The sequence below is a fragment of the Canis lupus genome, chromosome 24, assembly GCF_048164855.1.
Source record: "Canis lupus baileyi chromosome 24, mCanLup2.hap1, whole genome shotgun sequence".
In the NCBI taxonomy this organism is placed as follows: Eukaryota; Metazoa; Chordata; class Mammalia; order Carnivora; family Canidae; genus Canis; species Canis lupus.
The window spans coordinates 4,824,614-4,844,793 of NC_132861.1; the positions used below are offsets into that span (position 1 = coordinate 4,824,614).

At 34.7% G+C, this 20,180-nt stretch overlaps 1 protein-coding gene across 4 annotated transcripts in view; it reads left to right on the top strand.

Moving 5' to 3' along the window:
- Window positions 1–3,048: 3,048 nt before the first annotated feature.
- Window positions 3,049–20,180, top strand: part of POSTN (periostin) — a 41,728-nt gene continuing 24,596 nt past the window's right edge. For all 4 annotated transcript variants that reach the window (XM_072797329.1, XM_072797331.1, XM_072797330.1 and 1 more), the window contains exons 1-5: window positions 3,049–3,231; window positions 4,531–4,629; window positions 9,441–9,505; window positions 17,245–17,402; window positions 19,773–19,937. In XM_072797329.1, coding sequence (XP_072653430.1) covers window positions 3,113–3,231; window positions 4,531–4,629; window positions 9,441–9,505; window positions 17,245–17,402; window positions 19,773–19,937 — 606 coding nt within the window. In that variant the 5' untranslated portion in view covers window positions 3,049–3,112. The remainder of the gene's footprint in view (window positions 3,232–4,530; window positions 4,630–9,440; window positions 9,506–17,244; window positions 17,403–19,772; window positions 19,938–20,180) is intronic.

The following is a 20,180-nucleotide window of genomic DNA, read 5'->3' on the forward strand; positions in this document are numbered from 1 at the left end:
TAATAAAGTTACGCAGCCAACCCAGGGGCAGCATCCTTTCATGAAGCAGAAGAATAAGGGCCCTGTGTGGAGAGAGAGCGATTGACCCTTGTCGAGAGTTCTGAAGAGAGAATGGTGTCCTTCTTAAGATTTTTTTCTCTTTTCCACATCTTAGACTAGTTTTTCTCCCATTATCTGAACTATTTCCTTCCCTCATCCTACCCTGCACTGTCAGATAGAAACTAGTGTTCAATTATTAGCCTCCTAGAAGCTAGGATCCTGGCGAAAGAGGTTGCTTCGACTTTTTCCCACTCCAAAATGTGATACAATATCACACTTACAGGCTGAAGTTGGCTTTTTCAGTTGCAGTGCTTTCATGTTTTTGTATTTACCCTAAAATTTTCCCTCCCTTGGAATGTTCTCCAACCTCTAAATTTACATGTAGTTTATATGTACAATCTGGGCCTCATTTTCAAGATCCTCCTTGATGGCATTGCTCATCCTGAGTATAAATATTTGCTGAGGGCTAGCATTTGTTGTCTTCCAAAGGGACTTCTACAATTTCCAATATGCTGTTCAGGATGGATAGATTTAAGACTCTATTATTTGAAACTCTGAAAATATTTAAGAATCTTTTTAGTATATGAGAATATATCATGCTTTTTATAAAAAGTAAACCTCTATTTCTAGTCAGAAAGGAGCAAATCCTCTTTTGAAATATGAATGCATATTCATTTTTCTTACTCATCTTGTGCAATTACTTACCCATTTAGAACACTGAAGGAATCAAGATGAATGGAAGCCATTGATTACAATGGTCACAAGGAAAAACTAAGTCAAAATTATTCTTAAAAATAATCAATATATTTTCAATGTACTGCAGGCACTACTAACAAAGTAGGTAACATGACAGGAAGTGATTGATTCTGCCTTTACCCCTGTACTTCATAATCGAGTCTGTTTGTTATCATTGGGACTGTGTTTAAAGACATCATTTGCCATCTATATACATTATCCATGTCTATATCTCTTCCTCTCAATACCTCAAACCTTCCTCTCCAATCAAACCCCATGGGATTTAAGCAGATTTCAGCTTCATTGCAGAAAAGCTTATGAATTGCAGTTGTCTAATAGGAAAAGGGTCACATTAATAGCAGTGAGCATCCCAGTAAAGAATGAATGACCATTTATAAGGGTGGTGTCAGAGAAATTTATGTATTATAAGTTTGATTTATCCTTCTATAATTCCAAAATTCCATTATTATGTCTTAGAAGATAAGTAATCTACATTAAATGTCTAATCAGTCTAGAAGACTTTTATATAACTATGTTACCAAGAATATTCTAGCAGCTACTTTACTAGTATTAAGACATTGTTTTCATAAAAGACAGTCTCTCCATACTACTCAGTAAACAATTACAGACCACCTAACAATTTACACACATAAAAATAATAGAAACTTATGATATAAAGCAAACCAGCACATACAGATGAAGTTAGAATAATTCCATTTAGAGGAATATAAATGTTAGATTAGTCTTCTTCCTGCAAGGGACCAGGAACAGAATCTAATTTACCTTTTATGACCTCTTCTCTCCAATTCTCCTTTTGAATTACTCTTTCATTTTCTATACCTTATTATCAGGCTCATTTTCAATTCTGAATCATATTTCAGAATATTATCTAATTGTATGCTTTCTTAATAAACTTCTGAAATCGTATTTCAGAATATTATCTAATTGTATGCTTTCTTCATAAACTAGCTGCCAGTTGCAGAATTATTTTAGTGCCTCAAAGCAAAATTCTATAGAAAACTTAATGTAACTCTCCTGATACCTGGAATCATCTCAGGTGTATCCAGCCTCCTGAAAAGCCCTTGCAATTGGAAAACATGGTCAGTATAAAATTTCTCTATATTGCCAGTGGTGAAACAATAGCGATGTGCCATTACAGAAGGAGCACTTTGCAACAAGACATATTGGAATTACACTTTTACTTTAGGATAGTGTGTAACTTATTTATTCAAAAGACTCATTGTAAGTTATCATTTTAGCTTATTGTTGACATCTGACATTCAGATTTCTTTTATCCAGTGTTCCAAACATTTGATGTGCCATATGTGCCATATGTGGAAGGGTAAGAGTGCATATTCTCTTGGATAGGAATCACATAGTGTAACATTAAGAGACTTTGGTTACTTGATAAAAATCAGAAGAAATCTGGTGATGCTCTTGTTTCTTAATACATATTTAATCTATTACAGCTAGATTAGTAATATTTGTTTCCAATAAAGGCTGCTTTTGTCCAGTGGTTATCAGATATGCTGCCTAAACAAGTTCATCACCATGTGAAATATGTAATAAAAAACAATAAAGCACAAATGTTTTTCTTTTCTGTTTCATTTCAAGAATTAGGAAAACTTGCCAGAAGTAGATTTATGTTAACTCTCCCGATTCCTTGATATTTGAAAAGAGAAGTGAAATGGGAAGTATCTCTCCAGTTTAGTAGCATTGAAAGAAAACTGTGGTCTCTCAACTTATTTCATCAGCAATTAGAGTTCTTATTTCACATTTTGTACAAGTTTTAAATCTATTCAACATCTGTTTTTAATCAACAGCCATTATTGCCTTATGGTTATCAAACTTATATCTACATTTGTTTTTTGGTGAAAAATAATAACCTTTTATTTCTGATGTGAACTAAATGTGAGAGATGTGATAAGATCAATGATCTCATTGAGCGCAGGGACATGCACTCTGAAAGGGATGGATTACAGAATTTTCCTTAAAACCCAAACAAAGCCATTTTCCATAAACCCCTCCAAGTTACAAAAGAGTAAAACTGAAACACGAACATGCAGAATCATGTTATTAAAGAGGAATATAAATAATTTAAAAATAAAAATCTTCTTCAGAATGAGATGTAAAGGAGGCTCAATGTGTTCAGTAAACATAACTATGAAAAGTGGATTTTAGCTGCCAACTTGAAGTTGCTGATGTTTTTTGGAGAGAGCTCAGATTCCTAGGTTATACAGTGTTCCCTCCCACGACTCTGACATGTATATAAACTCTGAGCTCTCCAAAGCCCATTGCCAGTTCTCTTCGTGGACTAACTGCAACGGAGAGACAAAAGATGATTCCTTTTTTACCCATATTTTCTCTACTCTTGCTGGTTGTTGTTAACCCTGCAAACGCCAATGGCCATTATGACAAGATCTTGGCTCATAGCCGAATCAGGGGCCGGGATCAGGGGTAAGTCAGTGGTTACGTTTTATACATCTTTTTTTTCCTTAGCTTATTATATGTCAATGTATGCAAAAACTTCCTTAAATATACCAAGGGTTATTTTCTAATTAAAAAGTAGTAAGAAAAAGGAAAAAACATGAGTATTTTGTGATTTACATATGTGTTTTAAGCTTTAAAAATTACTGTCAAAATAATGTGTATGTAATTGCTTTTTCTGAAGCATTATGTAATTTTAATGTAATTGACAACATTTAACAGGGCATTTCTTTATTATTTCATTTATTTGTATTTTTATTTGCCTTCTAAAAATCTGAAATGAGGTACCAAAATAAAAAATATAAGGTTAGGGCTTTCATTATGTATACAACTTTGAAGTATCTCACATGATAGGAAAGTTTTCATTGTTATGTATGAAAATTAAATGAAAAATGTAACTAGTTTTTTAAAATATTTTAAAGCATTTAAGAATGTTTTTAAATTCTGCAGTTTGTAAAATTTGCAAGAATAACATATTTCTTGAAATTAATTCAACTACAAGTTAGCATTCTTAAAAAGTTAATAGGCATGATTTAGTAACCTAACCAACCACTTATAATTTTTTTTTGAAATAGTTCTTGGCACTTCTTCCAATGTCTCAGAGGGATTTTCAAAATGCTTAAAAGTTCCTTTGCTTTACAGTGCAAGTAAGACTTCCTATTGCTTTAAGAGAGAAAGACACTTAAAATTCTGGCAGAGGATGTTCTGATCTACTATTTCTAATCAAAGAAAAAGATTTTCCTTTGCGCAGCCATATTATAAGTTAATTTTAGCACTCATTTGCTTCTGTGATTACTTATCTAGAAAATTACAGGATATCATGTCTTTGGACCTAGTAAAACCTGTCTCTTTTGCTCTCTTGATTCCTCATGGTTCCAGAGTCCATTGTTCCAGATTAAAGTCCAAAACGAGCCTATTTTTAGTTTAAAATGGGTCAGTAGATTATCTTACTATTAAAAGTAATAAGAATGAAAACAAAATAAAGTTGAATTTAATGCTGTTTGAATATTCCTAAGTTAACTTTTGAAACACCCATGTTTTCCTTTAAAGGATGTATAATTTTCTCTCTCTTTTTCTTTCCAATAGACTTTAGTTTTTCTGATGATTCAGTATGCTTGGATCAAGAAGCAGATTTGTGCAAGACTAGAATCACATCTTTGAAAATTGAGTCCACATGTTAACTTTTTTTTCTGAACCGTCTGACCTGAAGATAGGAAAAATTCATTGTCATTAGGACACTAACTTTCTTTTCTTCCATCTGTCTTCCAGCCCAAATGTCTGTGCTCTTCAACAGATCTTAGGCACAAAAAAGAAATACTTCAGCACTTGTAGGAACTGGTATCAAGGTGCCATCTGTGGAAGGAAAACGTAAGTCTCACCTTTTTTCTTAATGTGCCAGTCCCAAAGACAACACTATGTCTTTCCCAGGACATACACAACATTTTTCTTTGAAAATACTCTCCCAAATTGCAAGCTTTAAAAAAAATGATAATAAACGTGAATAAAGGCATTCTTCCCGCATTTCTCCCTCTGCCTAGTGGGCCCCTCATGAGCCCTGAGTTTATGTGTTACGAAGGTCCAAAGGAAACAAATCTCATGGCGATATATAGAATCAGTCAAGTGTGAGACTCTGTCGTTTCTACCTCTGGTTTGGCCCTCATTTTTTGGGCAAGACACTTAACCTTGATGCCTCTTTTTACAAAAATGGTTTCCTCATTTTATTTTTTTAAAAAAAGGGCCAGGGATCCCTGGGTGGCGCAGCGGTTTGGCGCCTGCCTTTGGCCCAGGGCACGATCCTGGAGACCTAGGATCGAATCCCACGTCGGGCTCCTGGTGCATGGAGCCTGCTTCTCCCTCTGCCTGTGTCTGTCTCTGCGCCTCTCTCTCTCTCTGTGACTATCATAAAAAAAAAAAAAAAAGGCCAGAAGGACAAATTGATCTAAAATATCAGGATTTTTGAAGTACTTATTAATGTTTGCCTACAATCATTTGGAAATTATCTGATCTGAATGACTTACTCCCGTTTACCTCAAATTTTTCATCAAAGCTTGAAGGTGGAAAGAAGTTAAGATTCATCTCTTCACTTAATCCAGTTATTCCATCCCAAACTATCAGATCTGCAGGAGTCCACAAAGCTGATAAAGCTCATCATCGTATATACTATTTCAATAGCCAAAAAGACAATTACTCTTTACTTAGTTGTATATTTCACTAATTAACCTAAAATCAGAAAATATTTTTTATTACTTTGTAGTAATGTGTATTGGTTTAACCTAAATATTTTATTACTTTGTAGAAATGTGTATTGGTTTAACCTATCCATAGGAAAATACAATCCTGAGCATATAAAAGTAGAGAATTACTCATGTAGTCCAAGTTCTTCATTTTAAAGTAAAGGAGCGGAGTCATAGAATAAGTTACTATCTCTATCAAAAAGATTAGAGATACCATTCCTGATCAAGAAAATAGTGCTTCCCATCAATTTGGACTCCACCCTCAATGAAAGATGCCTTGAGAACCAAGCATCTGAATGAAAACCTGTTTACTACATCATCATCAAACTTCAGTTACTCTAAATAAGTGGAAGGATTGAGGGATTGTTAAAAACTTATTCATAACTTAAAAATGTTGGAATAAATACTAAACATAGCACCACTTAACTTCTCAAAGCCTTTGTTTCTTTACCTGCAAAATGTGGATTTTATACTTAGAGAATATCTGGGGGGGTAGACTGATTTGATGAATGTGGAATCGCTCAGTAACTTACAATATCAATTGTCCTTAAATTTAAAGTACTTAAACAAATGGATATATGTGGGTGGGAAAAGGAGTTGTGACTGGATGCCTATCTAAAATGCACAAGATTATCTTTATTTCCAGACAAACATCATGTATGCAATGCATATAACCTTAGCTGGACTTCCCCATGGTCGCTAGGTCTAGCACATCACAGAACTTTGCTGCCTGTTCCTGTTATTTGCTTAATAGAGTTTCGGCTGATGTTACTATTTGGCCTGGACCTTATTCCCATTAGTCAGCAGACATCTGCTAGACTTGTGAGTCATTCACACGATTACAGTGTAAGTCAGTGGCTGCAATGATCTTGGCCATGATGCAGGCTGGACCCCAGTTGGGAACTCTAAGGCCCTCGATTCTCCCCGCTTTGTTCCTCATATCCATGGTTACATGAGGCATATTTGGAAGGCATACCAACTAGGACCTGCTGTCTGAAATATTCAGGGGATAGCTTTATTACATTCTTCCTGGGGGTTAGGAAAGTATGATATATAAAAAAAAAAAAAAAAAAAGGAAAGTATGATATAATCTCACTTTAACCATCTAAATATATTAGAGATGATGCCAAGGCTTGTACAAAGGTGATGTCAACATTCTTTCTTGTTCTCCATTAAAAAAAAATCCTGCTTTGAAGCCTGGCTTTTTACCAGGAACATAACAGTCTCGCCTTTGTTTAATTAGCTTATTTCCCCCAAGTAGCTTCATTTTCACAAACACATTTACATCTGTGCTCTGAAATAAATGTAAATGCTAGCTGTGAGTTTCAAATAATCAAATAAATCAATAACATTGACAAGAGGAATGCCTGTTTTGCCATCTGCTTGCAGCTGCTAAAATTTCCAGAGACATCTTTAGGACTTTTTTTTTTTTTTTCAGTTGACAGAAATGTTTGCCCTTTGGTTGAACAGTTGCTTTGCAGATTTGAAGGAAGAAATTGAGCAGGTCTAATGATAAACATGAGTCTCCTAATTTTAAGATACTTTCCACAACTTATATTGGTCAAATAATATAGTATTTTGTAGACTTCCTTTCAACTGTCATTTTCATGAGATTTTAGATAACTATTCAGAATATGAAGATAAATTTTCCATCTGGTGCACTAATTGTCTACATTAAGGCTAATCCTTGGGGCATATTAGCATGTATTACAAAAATTTTTGTTACATTAACAATTTTCTATTCACTATTTTACTTCCAGTTAGTATGATCAATATTGAACCAATACATATGTATTTCATTTTTTAATTGTTTATAATATATGCTAAAGCTAACGCGTAAGCAATTCTGAATCAGTCCTTTGGCATCAAAGTATTCAAATTTATTTCTATGGGAATCTAAGTAAATAAATTGTTTCAGGGGCCATTTTAGGATTTGCATAAAGCTCCCATATAATTTCCATATGTTTCTTACAACAATTATTTTTGAAACTATTTTAAAATTGAAGAACCATTTGAAATTGACATTTCCCAATTCATTTTGTCGATATCTTTTTATCTATCAACCATCTTTAGTCAATTTTCCATGCCAGACACTTTTTTCTCATTCATCTTTCATATTTTACTAAATATGCATAAATAATGTTACATTGTACTTTTTAAATTGACACCAAGAAAATAGAGAAATAGGAATCTAAGAGCACAAACAAGACCACAAATCATGGATAATCCATTAACGGACCTGGCTTTAATTTTATTTAATTTTTTACTTATTTATTTATGATAGTCACAGAGAGAGAGAGAGAGAGAGAGAGAAAGAGACAGAGACAGAGGCAGAGACACAGGCAGAGGGAGAAGCAGGCTCCATGCACCGGGAGCCCGATGTGGGATTTGATTCCGGGTCTCCAGGATCGCGCCCCAGGCCAAAGGCAGGCGCCAAACCACTGCGCCACCCAGGGATCCCTGGACCTGGCTTTAATTTGAAAAGCTTATTTACTTTTTAAACTATAGAAGACTTTTCTATAATTATATAGAAATTTCTATAATTTCTATAATTTTGATATAATAATTATATATAATATATATTAATATCATTAATAATTATACTTTAAAAAATTTTTTTTATTGTAATTTTTTCATACTAAGAAAACATTATTTATTCTTATAGTGATCTTTTTCTTAAATATCCAAATTCTTTCAGTCATTCATACTTTTTGAGTACAATTAACACAACTAGAAAAAAAAACAGAAATAAATAATATCTGAACTAGTCAATGCGTGTTTAATTGCTAAATATAAGGTAGTCTATAAGTAGTTATCTTAAACTGCATGACATAAAATTTATTAATTAAAAACTACAAAATAGTCTTATTTCCTCTTTACTTATAATATTGCCCTACTTACAATTTTTGTTTTGTATCACCTTCATATTTCTATTGAGAGGAAACAGAGCATTATATAAAATTTTGATAAAAAATATTACCCTTACTAGATTTTGAAGAAGTCCAAAAAAATGTCAAATGAAATTTGATAAAATGAAGATCAGAATTATATTTTTAATAAAGTAAGAAATAAAAGCAATTACATAGATGATTTCAGGTTACTATTTTCCCACAAAATATAGTAATTTAACAAAGTTATTTTGGATATGTCATTGTTTGCTGAATTTTCTGGTTTGTTACCTTAATTATGCCTTTATATAACTTAATGCACTTTGTTAACTTTGAACAAAATAGCATTTTCTTGAATACTGAAGAAGATTTTAAAGATTGTATTTAATATGATCAGACTAATAACTCTACTGGCAATTCAAACCTAAAATGTTATTTTAATTAGCAGTGAAATAGCTCTTATTGATTGGAATGGGTTAATATATTTACTGATGTTTCTAGTTTCTAATAACCTTATGCTAACTAATATTTCTAACCACTTATAGTCTAGAAATGATATCCAAAGCATCATTTTATTTGAGACTCACAACTAGCCTCTGAGTAGATATTATAGCTGCGACTGCCATATTAAATAGGTGAAGAAACAGACTCAAATTTGTTAAATTACTTGCTCAAGGTCACACATCTACCAAGGACAGAACTGGGAACCAGAACTCATTCTTCTGCCTTAAGATCCTGGAACTTATATTCCCCAAATGAAGGAGGGCGGGGGGTGGGAGTGAATGGGTGACGGGCACTGGGGGTTATTCTGTATGTTAGTAAATTGAACACCAATAAAAAATTAAAAAAAATAAAAAAAAAAGATCCTGGAACTTTTCTACAATGTCATGACAGTATATACAGAAATCAAACTAATATAAGTAACTTCGTATTGGGGAAAAATAACCCAATTTTAGAATTTCACAAATCATGACAAGTGGTATATTTTTGCTAAGATTATGTATAAAGAATTCTATGTAGTTCCCAATTTTAATCTTAATTTTGTTCTGATATACAGGACTGTGTTATATGAATGTTGCCCTGGTTATATGAGAATGGAAGGAATGAAAGGCTGTCCAGCAGGTAAAATTTCAATTACAACCTGAAATCTGACATTGTGATGCCCCCATCTATGGTTTTCTTTTTTAAAATTCCCCTGGCTATTTGGGGTGTTTTCTGATTCCATTCAAATCTTAAGATGATTTGTTCCAACTCTCTGAAAAAAGTCCATGATATTCTGATAGGGATTGCATTAAATGTGTAAATTGCCTTGGGTAGCATTGACATTTTCACAAATGAGGAACTAGTCTTATGTGAGAGAAAAGATTTGAGGTAGCTCAGCTTGTAGAGAAGCCACACGTGTGTGTGTGTGTATGGGTGTGTGTATTTAGCACCGTGATAAATCCTAAGATATACTGCCATCTTCGTGTAAATCATGAAGTTGTCATGGTGATAAAGTATTAAAACATACTTCTCGTGCACTGAACATTGGACCATACAACAGAAGCTTGATTGTAAATTTAAATTAGTTCAACTTTCCTTCAAGAATGAAAATCCTCTCTACAAAATCCCTGTCTTTGAATTTGTCTAGAAACATGGAGTGGACTAGTTGGGAAGGCATAATCTTCTGTAATTGAACAGCTCTAATTTTATAACATCCCTCATATTGAAAATTGGTTTCTAAAATTGCCAACTAAAGGAAAAATAGTTAATCTATTTCCTCTTTGAACTACCTGTTCAAATATTCAACACCAATCATCATCTACTTCCTCTGGCTACCCTCTTTTCCTCAACAGATTTCTTACCCTCTTTTCCTCAACAGATATCTAATATAACATAAACTTTAGAGCCCAAACCATTTTGGACAGCAATGCATAAAAAGCATCTAATCCAGGCATCTTCTTTCTGAATGTGATCCTATTTTTTAATATTCAATAATTTTTGGTGTGTATTTTTTATTGGAGATCGATTTGCCAACATATAGCATAGCACCCAGTGGTCATCCCATCAAGTGCCCACCTCAGTGCCCGTCACCCAGTCACCCCACCCCTGCCCACCTCCCTTTCCACTACCCCTTGTTCATTTCCCAGAGTTAGGAGTCTCTCATGTTCTGTCACCCTCACTGATATTTCCACTCGTTTTCTCTCCTTTCCTCTTTATTCCCTTTCACTAGTTGTTATATTCCCCAAATGAATGAGACCATATAATGTTTGTCCTTCTCCGATTGACTTACTTCACTCAGCATAATACCCTCCAGTTCTATCCACGTCAAAGCAAATGGTGGGTATTTGTCATTTCTAATAGCTGAGGAATATTCCATTGTATACATAGACCACAGCTTCTTTATCCTTTCATCTTTTGATGGACACTGAGGCTCCTTCGACAGTTTGGCTATTGTGGACATTGCTGCTAGAAACATCGGGGTGCAGGTGTCCCCGTGTTTCACTGCATCTGTATCTTTGGGGTAAATCCCCAGCAGTGCAGTTGCCGGGTCGTAGGGCAGATCTATTTTTAACTCTTTGAGGAACCTCCACACAGTTTTCCAGAGTGGCTGCACCAGTTCACATTCCCACCAACAGTGCAAGAGGGTCCTCCTTTCTCCACATCCTCTCCAACATTTGTGGTTTCCTGTCTGTTAATTTTCCCCGTTCTCACTGGTGTGAGGTGGGATCTCATTGTGGTTTTGATTTGTATTTCCCTGAACCCCAGTGATGCAGAGCATTTTCTCATGTGCTTGATGGCCATGTGTATGTCTTCCTCTGTGAAATTTCTGTTCATGTCTTTTGCCCATTTCATGATTGGATTGTTTGTTTCCTTGCTGTTGAGTTTAATAAGTTCTTTATAGACCTTGGATACTAGCCCTTTATCTGATAGGTCATTTGCAAATATCTTCTCCCATTCTGGAGGCTGTATTTTAGTTTTGTTGTCTTTGCTGTGCAAACGTTTCTTATCTTGATGAAGTCCCAATAGTTCATTTTTGCTTTTGTTACTCTTGCCTTCATGGTTGTATCTTGTAAGAAGTTACTGTGGCCGAGTTCAAAAAGGGTGTTGCTTGTGTTCTCCTCTAGGATTTTGATGGAATCTTGTCTCACATTTAGATCTTTCATCCATTTTGAGTTTATTTTTGTGTATGGTGTAAGAGAATGGTCTAGTTTTATTTTTCTGCATGTGGATGTCCAATTTTCCCAGCACCATTTATTGAAGAGACTGTCTTTTTTTCCAGTGGATAGTCTTTCCTCCTTTGTCGAATATTAGTTGACCATAGAGTTGAGGGTCCACTTCTGGATTCTCTATTTTGTTCCACTGATCTATGTGTCTGTTTTTGTGGCAGTACCACACTGCCTTGATGACCACAGTTTTGTAATATAACCTGAAATCTGACACTGTGATGCCCCCATCTATGGTTTTCTTTTTTAAAATTCCCCTGGCTATTTGGGGTGTTTTCTGATTCCATTCAAATCTTAAGATGATTTGTTCCAACTCTCTGAAAAAAGTCCATGATATTTTGATAGGGATTGCATTAAATGTGTAAATTGACCTGGGTAGCATTGACATTTTCACAATATTAATTCTGCCAATCCATGAGCATGGAATATTTTTCCATCTCTTTGTGTCTTCCTCAATTTCTTTCAGAAGTGTTCTATAGTTTTTAGGGTGTAGATCCTTTACCTCTTTGGTTAGGTTTATTCCTAGGTACCTTATGCTTTTGGGTGAAATTATAAATGAGATTGACTCCTTAATTTCTCTTTCTTTAGTCTCATTGTTAGGGTAGAGAAATGCCACTGATTTCTGGGCATTGATTTTGTATCCTGCCACACTACCGAATTGCTATATGAGTTCTAGCAATCTTGGGGTGGAGGCTTTTGGGTTTTCTATGTACAGTATCATGTCATCTGCAAAGAGGGAGAGCTTGATTTCCTTGCCAAATTGAATGCCTTTTATTTCTTTTTGTTGTCCGATTGCTGAGGCTAGGACTTCTAGTACTATGTTGAATAGCAGTGGTGAGAGTGGACATTCCTGTCGTGTTCCTGATCTTAGGGGAAAGGCTCTCAGTGGTTCCCCATAGAGAATAATATTTGCTGTGGGCTTTTCATAGATGGCTTTTAAGATGCTGAGGAATGTTCCCTCTATCCCTACACTCTGAAGAGTTTTGATCAGGAATGGATGCTGTATTTTGTCAAATGCTTTCTCTCCATTTATTGAGAGGATCATATGATTCTTGTTTTTTCTTTTGTTGATATACTCTATCACGTTGATTGCTTTACGAGTGTTGAACCAGCCTTGCATCCCCGGGATAAATCCCATTTGGTCATGGTGAATAATTTCTTAAGTACTGTTGGATCCTCTTGGCCAGTATCTTGAGAATTTTTGCATCTGTGTTCATCAGGGATATTGGCCTATACTTCTTCTTTTTGGTGGGGTCTTTGTCTGGTTTTGAAATTAAAGTGATGCTGGCCTCATAAAACAAGTTTGGAAGTATTCCATCCCTTTCTATCTTTTGGAACAGCTTTAGCAGAATAGATATTGTTTCTTCTTTAAACATTTGATAGAATTCCCCTGGGAAGCCATCTGGCCCTGGACTTTTGTGTCTTGGGAGGTTTTTGATGACTGCTTCAATTTTCTCCCTGGTTATTAGCCTGTTCCTGTTTTCTATTTCTTCCTGTACCAGTTTTGGTAGTTTGTGGTTTTCCAGAAATGTGTCAATTTCTTCTAGATTGCCAATTTATTGGCATATAGCGCTCATAATATGTTTTTAAAATCGTTTGTATTTCCTTGGTATTGGTTGTGATTTCTCCTTTTTCATTTGTGAGTTTATTAATGTGAGTCTTTTTTCTTTTCTTTTTAATAGGGCTGGCTAATGGTTTATCTATCTTATTAATTCTTTCAAAGAACCAACTCCTGGCTTTGTTGTTCTGTTCTACAGTTCTTCTGGTCCCTATTTCATTGAGTTCTGCTCGAATATTTATTAACTCTCTTCTGCTTGGTGTAGGTTTTATTTGCTGTTCTTTATCCAGTTCCTTTAGGTGCAAGGTTAGCTTCTGTATTTGAGTTATTTCCAATTTTTTGAGGGATGCTTATATTGTGATGTATTTTCCTCTTAGGACTCCCTTTGCTGTATCCCAAAGATTTTGAATGGTTGTTTCTTCATTCTCATTAGTTTCCACGAATATTTTAAATTCTTCTCTAATTTCCCAGTTGCCCCATTCATCTTTTAGCAGGAGGCTCTTTAACCTCCACGTGTTTGAATTTTTCCAAATTTCTTCTTGTGATTGAGTTCAAGTTTCAAAGCATTATGGTCTGAAAATATGCAGGGGACATCCCAATCTCTTGGTATCGGTTGAGACCTGATTTGTGACCTAGTATGTGGTCTATTCTGCAGAAAGTTCCATGTGCAATTGAGAAAAATGCGTTTGGATGTAAAGTTTTGTAAATATCTGTGAAATCCATCTGGTCCTGGGTATCATTTAAAGCTCCCGTTTCTTTGGAGATGTTGTGCTTAGAAAATCTGTCATTTGCAGAAAGCACTGTGTTGAAGTCTCCCAGTATTAGTGTATTTATTATCTAAGTATGTCTTTACTTTGGCTATTAATTGATTGATATCCTTGGCAGTTCCCACATTTGGGGCATAAATATTCATGATTGTTAGGTCCTCTTGTTGGATAGATCCTTTAAGTATGATATAGTGTCCCTCTTCATCTCTTAACTACAGTCTTTGGGATAAACTTTAATTTATCTGATATGATGATTGCTACCCCAGCTTTCTTTTGAGGACCATTTGAATGGTAAATGGTTCTCCAACCTTTCATTTTCAGGCTGTAGGTGTCCTTAGGTCTAAAATGAGTCTCTTGTAGACAGCAAATAGTTGGGTCTTGCTTTTTTATCCAGTCTGAAATCCTGCATCTTTTGATGGGATCATTTAGCCCATTCACGTTCAGAGTTACTATTGAAATGTGAAAAAATGAGTGGGAAATATCAGAAAGGGAGACAGAACACGAAAGACTCCTAACTCTGGGAAATTAACTAGGAGTGGTGGAAGGGGAGGTGGCCGGGGGGGGGGGGTGGTGACTGGGTGATGAGCACTGAGGTGGGCACTTGACAGGATGAGCACTGGGTGTTATTCTATACGTTGGCAAATTGAACACCAATAAAAATAAATTTATAAAAAAAAGAACATAAGGAAAAGAAAGATATGAATTTAGTGTCATCATGATACCTATTCAGTCCCTGTTTATGTGGCTTATTTCTTTGCGCTTCATTTTTCTTTTACAGGGTCCCCTTTAATACTTCCTGCAGAGCTGGTTTGGTGGTCACATATTCTTTCAGTTTCTGCCTGCCTTGGAAGCTCTTTATCTCTCCTTCTATTCTGAATGAGGGCCTTACTGGATAAAGTATTCTTGGCTGCATGTTCTTCTCATTTAGGACCTTGAATATATCCTGCCAGCCCTTTCTGGCCTGCCAGGTCTCTATGGAAAGGTCTGCTGTTAATCTAATATTTCTCCCCATATAAGTTAGGGATCTCTTTTCTCTTTCTGCTTTAACGATCTTCTCTTTATCTTTGGAATTTGCAAGTTTCACTATTAAATGTCAAGGCGTTGAACCGTTTTTATTGATATTAGCGGGGGAGGGGGGCTCTCTATCTCCTGGATTTTAATGCCTGTTTCCCTCCCCAAATTAGGGAAGTTCTCCACTATGATTTGTTCAAATATGCTTTCTGACCCTCTGTCCTCTTGTCACCTTCTGGAACCCCAATTATATGTAAACTTTTCCTTCTGAGGCTGTCATTTATTTCCCTTAATCTTTCCTCATGGTTTTTTCATTGTTTTCTCTTTTTCCTCAGTTTTCTTCCTTGCCATCAACTTGTCTTCTATGTCACTCACTGGTTCTTCTACCTCATTAACCCTCATCTTTAGGGCCTCCAGTTTGGATTGCATCTCATTTAATTGATTTTTAAATTTCACCCGATTAGATCTAAATTCTGGAGTCATGAAGTCTCTTGATTCCTTTATGCGCTTTTCCAGAGCCACCAGTAGCTTTATAATTGTGCTTCTGAATTGGCTTTCTGACATTGAATTGTAATCTGTACAAATTCTGTAACTCTACGGCAGAGAGTACTGTTTCTTATTCTTTCTTTAGTGGTGAGTTCTTCCTTCTAGTCATTTTTCTCAGTGCAGAGTGGCTGTATGAGTGGGTTGCATCAAGAATATCAACCACGACATAAGTACGTTTCACCCTAGATGATTCTGCCGAGGTCAGAGACCAGTAATTGAAAACAAAGATCAAAACGAAATAAAACAACAGGACCACTAAAGTGAAAAATTTTTAAACTTAGTAGTAAAAAATAAAAGGCCAGAAATCCTAAAGAGAAAGAGGGGGGAAAAAAGAAAAAGAAAAGAAACAGAAAAAAAGGAGAAGAAAAAAATAGGGGGGACTGGGAGATGGTGGTGGTGAAGAAGTTGTAGCGTAGGGAGAATGTAGCCTACCTGAGGGGTTCTAGAGGGCGATCCTCTTGTTTCTGGGTATATTAAGTTCTGTATGTTAGAAGATGCTCAGTTCCAAATTTATATAAACCAGAAATACTTGAAGAAGGCCCCAACATTGACCACCAAAACCTAAATGAGATAAAAGAGGGGGGCAGATGGGAGTCATGCACCTGGCAGGGGGTGGGGCAGTTCCAGCGGTTCTCTCTTTAAATCTCAGGTCGAATTCATAGATTTTCAGGATGATTTGAAAGTTATCTAGGTAAGTTGGTGGGGCCAGGTGACTTGGGGATCCTACTCCTCTGCCATCTCGCCCTGCCCCCTCTGAATGTGATCCTAGACTGGTGTCTGCATTCTGTATGGGTTCTAAGAGTTGAGAATAAAATCATGACAAATACTTCACTTTTGGGGGCTCCTGAACTTTAGTTAATGTCTTTGGGAACCATGTCCTATCATTAACTCATAATGAATTTATGATCAATTAAAATTAATTACAGGTCTTTCAAGTCAGGTCTTTCTCTAGGATTTATTTTTTCAACTTCGGTGTAAAGACATACATGGAGTTACCTTTAACTTGTTAATTTTGACGTATTTTCCTCATCTTTTAGGGGTCTTTTAAAATCGTGATTTTATCATTTAATTTATTAATTGTGTCACCTAGTCTTTATATATTCAGAAATGTAATAACCATTTCTCCTATACTATTATCCAAATTATATGAACCTTCAAATAAGATAAGGTAAAAAATGAATAAATTAGTTGCATCAATTTTCAGGTTGACATTCATATATTAATATTTCTTCTAAAGTTCAGGAAAAATATTCTGGAATCATTAGATACTTCCATCTATTTCCTTCCTGAAATCATGCTGAGAAGGTCTACATATTTCTTTTAGAAATCTATAAAAATTAATACTCCAATACCTAGCAATATTATACCATATAGGAGTTTAAGGCAACATGAAAGAAAGTATTACCTTTGCCATTTTCAGTGAGTAGTGAAGAACATCTTTTTATTTTTCCAGTGAATCAGAAATATTTATTGATAATTATAATTGATTATTATTGACATAGCAGGAGTCACACCTACATACACTGAATGTTAACCCAGGATGATAATTAAAAATTCATTTTCCCTCCACACAAAGGATTTATGACAAAATAGTTTTCAAAGGTTATTCGCACTCAAAAGACAACTTCTTCATAAAATTGATAATTCATAGAATTATATTGCTAAAATTATCCATTGAATATATTGAGGAGCTTAGTATAAAGTTTAAATGATAGTGAAATAATATTCTTGAAATATTATTCTAAGTAAATCTTCATTTCTTGATTATTTCAGTTTTGCCTATTGACCATGTTTATGGTACTCTGGGCATTGTGGGAGCCACCACAACACAGCGCTATTCTGATGTCTCAAGACTGAGAGAAGAGATTGAAGGAAAGGGATCATTCACTTACTTTGCACCGAGTAATGAGGCTTGGGACAACCTGGATTCTGTAATTCATTATGCTTATTAATATATTTATTTTATCAGTATTCATTTTAATTGGTTTATTAACTTGGAAGTTAATAGAAATTTTAGATCTTTTCATTATACATGTATTAGGATACATAAAAGAATGAGCTATTAAGTGTAAGGATTAAAGCATTTTAATACATCCATAAATGGAATAACTCTCCAGCAGGTTCATAGACTAATTGAAAAAGGCAAACTAAGAGTGGACTGAACTGGTATTTACCATTATTTTATTTTACTCCTTTCCTTTTTTTGATTTGGAAGAAATATATTAAATTTTAGATGACATATCTAATAGAAAGGTAAGTTAAGAAGCCTAGTGGAATTTACATTTTATTATAAGGCATCTTATAGAGATGTAATTAATTATTTTTAATTATATGTAAACATATTTGGCTGCTTAGATATTGACATATTTATAAATGTCTATGGATATTTAAATGAAGTATTATAAACAATGCATTTGATTTCCAGACATTTTATACATAGTGTGGTTTATAGTGTATGTGCTGCCAAAGCGAGCACATAGTCTGGTTTATAATACAACTAAATTTCCAATCTGTAAAACTCGTATATAAATATATTCCTACTTTCTACTTGATATGAAGGTGAATTGATAATTACTACTAGAGTCAAATACTACTTAGTAAAACTTAGGCAGATTCCTTTAGATATTATCTTGCTACATTAAGTGTGTGGCTAATTACTTGCTTTACAGAACTCTGCTGCTTGCTTTGACTGTTTCTGGTTTCTTTTTCTGACTCCTTTCTTCATTTAAGAATGGGTCTTATTAAAGTCTCTTCTAGGAATTAGACTCTGCTCTTTATATATACTTTTCAAAAAAGATTTTATTTATTTGAGAGAGAGAGAGAAAGCGCGCACAAGCAGTGGGGAGGGGTAGAGGGAGAAGGAGTCCAATGCCAGGCTCCATCCCAGGACCCTGGGATCATGACCTGAGCCCAAGGCAGACTCTTAACTGACTGAGCCACCTGGACCTCCTTTATATACACTTCTAATGGCTCAGCTATCACTTCAGTCATATAACCATGAAATCTGTTTCTTTAGTTGTTCTCCTTGGGACCTCAGGGGAGTAATATTTCTCCTTAGATACACCACTGCATCTTTAAAAAAAAAGGTTATCTGTAACATATGCCATTTTCTTTCTCCCCACAAACAATTGCTTTTCTGCTGCCTTTTTTTTCCATAACTGGCAGTACCCATCTTAAGTGTTTAGACTTGAAAATTGTGAGTCATTCTACTTCTGCTGTCTCTAATTCTTTCAAACTATTATTAGTCATCCATGTCTCATGTTTAATCCTCCTGACTAATACCCTCACCTTTGCTATGCATTATCACCAGATTAACCTTCCCAAAGCCCAGTCTAATCACTATATTCCAATGCCATAAAATCATCAGTGGCTCCTTGTTGCCAGTTTAATTTGTGCTTTATGCAGGCATTAAAGTCTTCCACATTATCATCCCACATTATCATCTTTGCTAAAATTCTTTCTTAATATTATCTAACAAACATAAAAGTATGGGCTAACCAAACTGAACAACATCTGCTCTTCCAACATTCCCCCTGTGTCAGCAACTGGAGTTAGAATGATCACTACCATTCCTACCCTATCCACCCTTTAAGGCCTATCCCCAAGCCTTGAATAGCTGCCCTTCCTCATTTGATCCCTAGAAGCATTTTTTTTTTTTGCCTTCTGTTCTTTATATTACTATGTTTATTTTTAACTGCTCCCATATGATAAATACCTTAAAGATACTTATCTTTAAGTATCTTTACTTAAAGATACTTTGACTTATTATATTTCCCATATCACCATATATAATGTCATATACTACATGATACACACATGTTATACATTATACTTATAGGATATATATTGGAAAAATAAAAAGGTATAGGTTGATCAATTTCTGGAATTTGTTATGAAATAAACATAAAATCCTTATTAAAACTCAAATGCTTTGCATAAATATGCCATTTTTGTTTTGTTTTGTTTACCATCCAAAATATTTTTAACATATGACAATTTCATATTGCCCTAAACCTTTAATTTACATCAAGCTCGTCTCTTTGTCAATATATTTACTTAAAAATTTTGTTTTGTCTCTAAAAATGTTCAAGCACTCTATCTGATTCAGGACCCTTAACTCAGTGCCTGAATTTACAAAATTCCCTAATCAATTGAGATAATATAATTTTATTTGTTATTTTGGTTTGGCCATCTGGATAATGCAATAAAAAAGTAACAAGAAAGTAAGAAATAGAGTGATTATAAGTATTTTAATGATGAACTACAATAAAACAAACTTCTATCATTTCAATTTTTCCTAGGATATCCGGAGAGGTTTGGAGAGCAATGTAAATGTTGAATTATTGAACGCGTTACATAGCCATATGGTTAATAATAGAATGTTGACCAAGGACTTAAAAAATGGCATGATTATTCCTTCCATGTATAACAATTTGGGGCTTTTCATTAACCATTATCCTAATGGGGTAAGTTTCATGAACAAAAAGTAAATTGCTAAGTAATATTACCCTTAATTTTTTCTTCATCTTTAATATAATGTTCACATAAATAGCAAAATGTTAGTGAATGTAAGTACTATCTTATGCCCTTTCACCACATTTAGAGCATGTTAAATTCTAATTTAGTGGCTGACTTCTACTGGAGAGTGATTTTGAGGAAGAAATTAAATTCACAGTTGATTGACAGTAGACTTAGATGTCCTAAAAAAT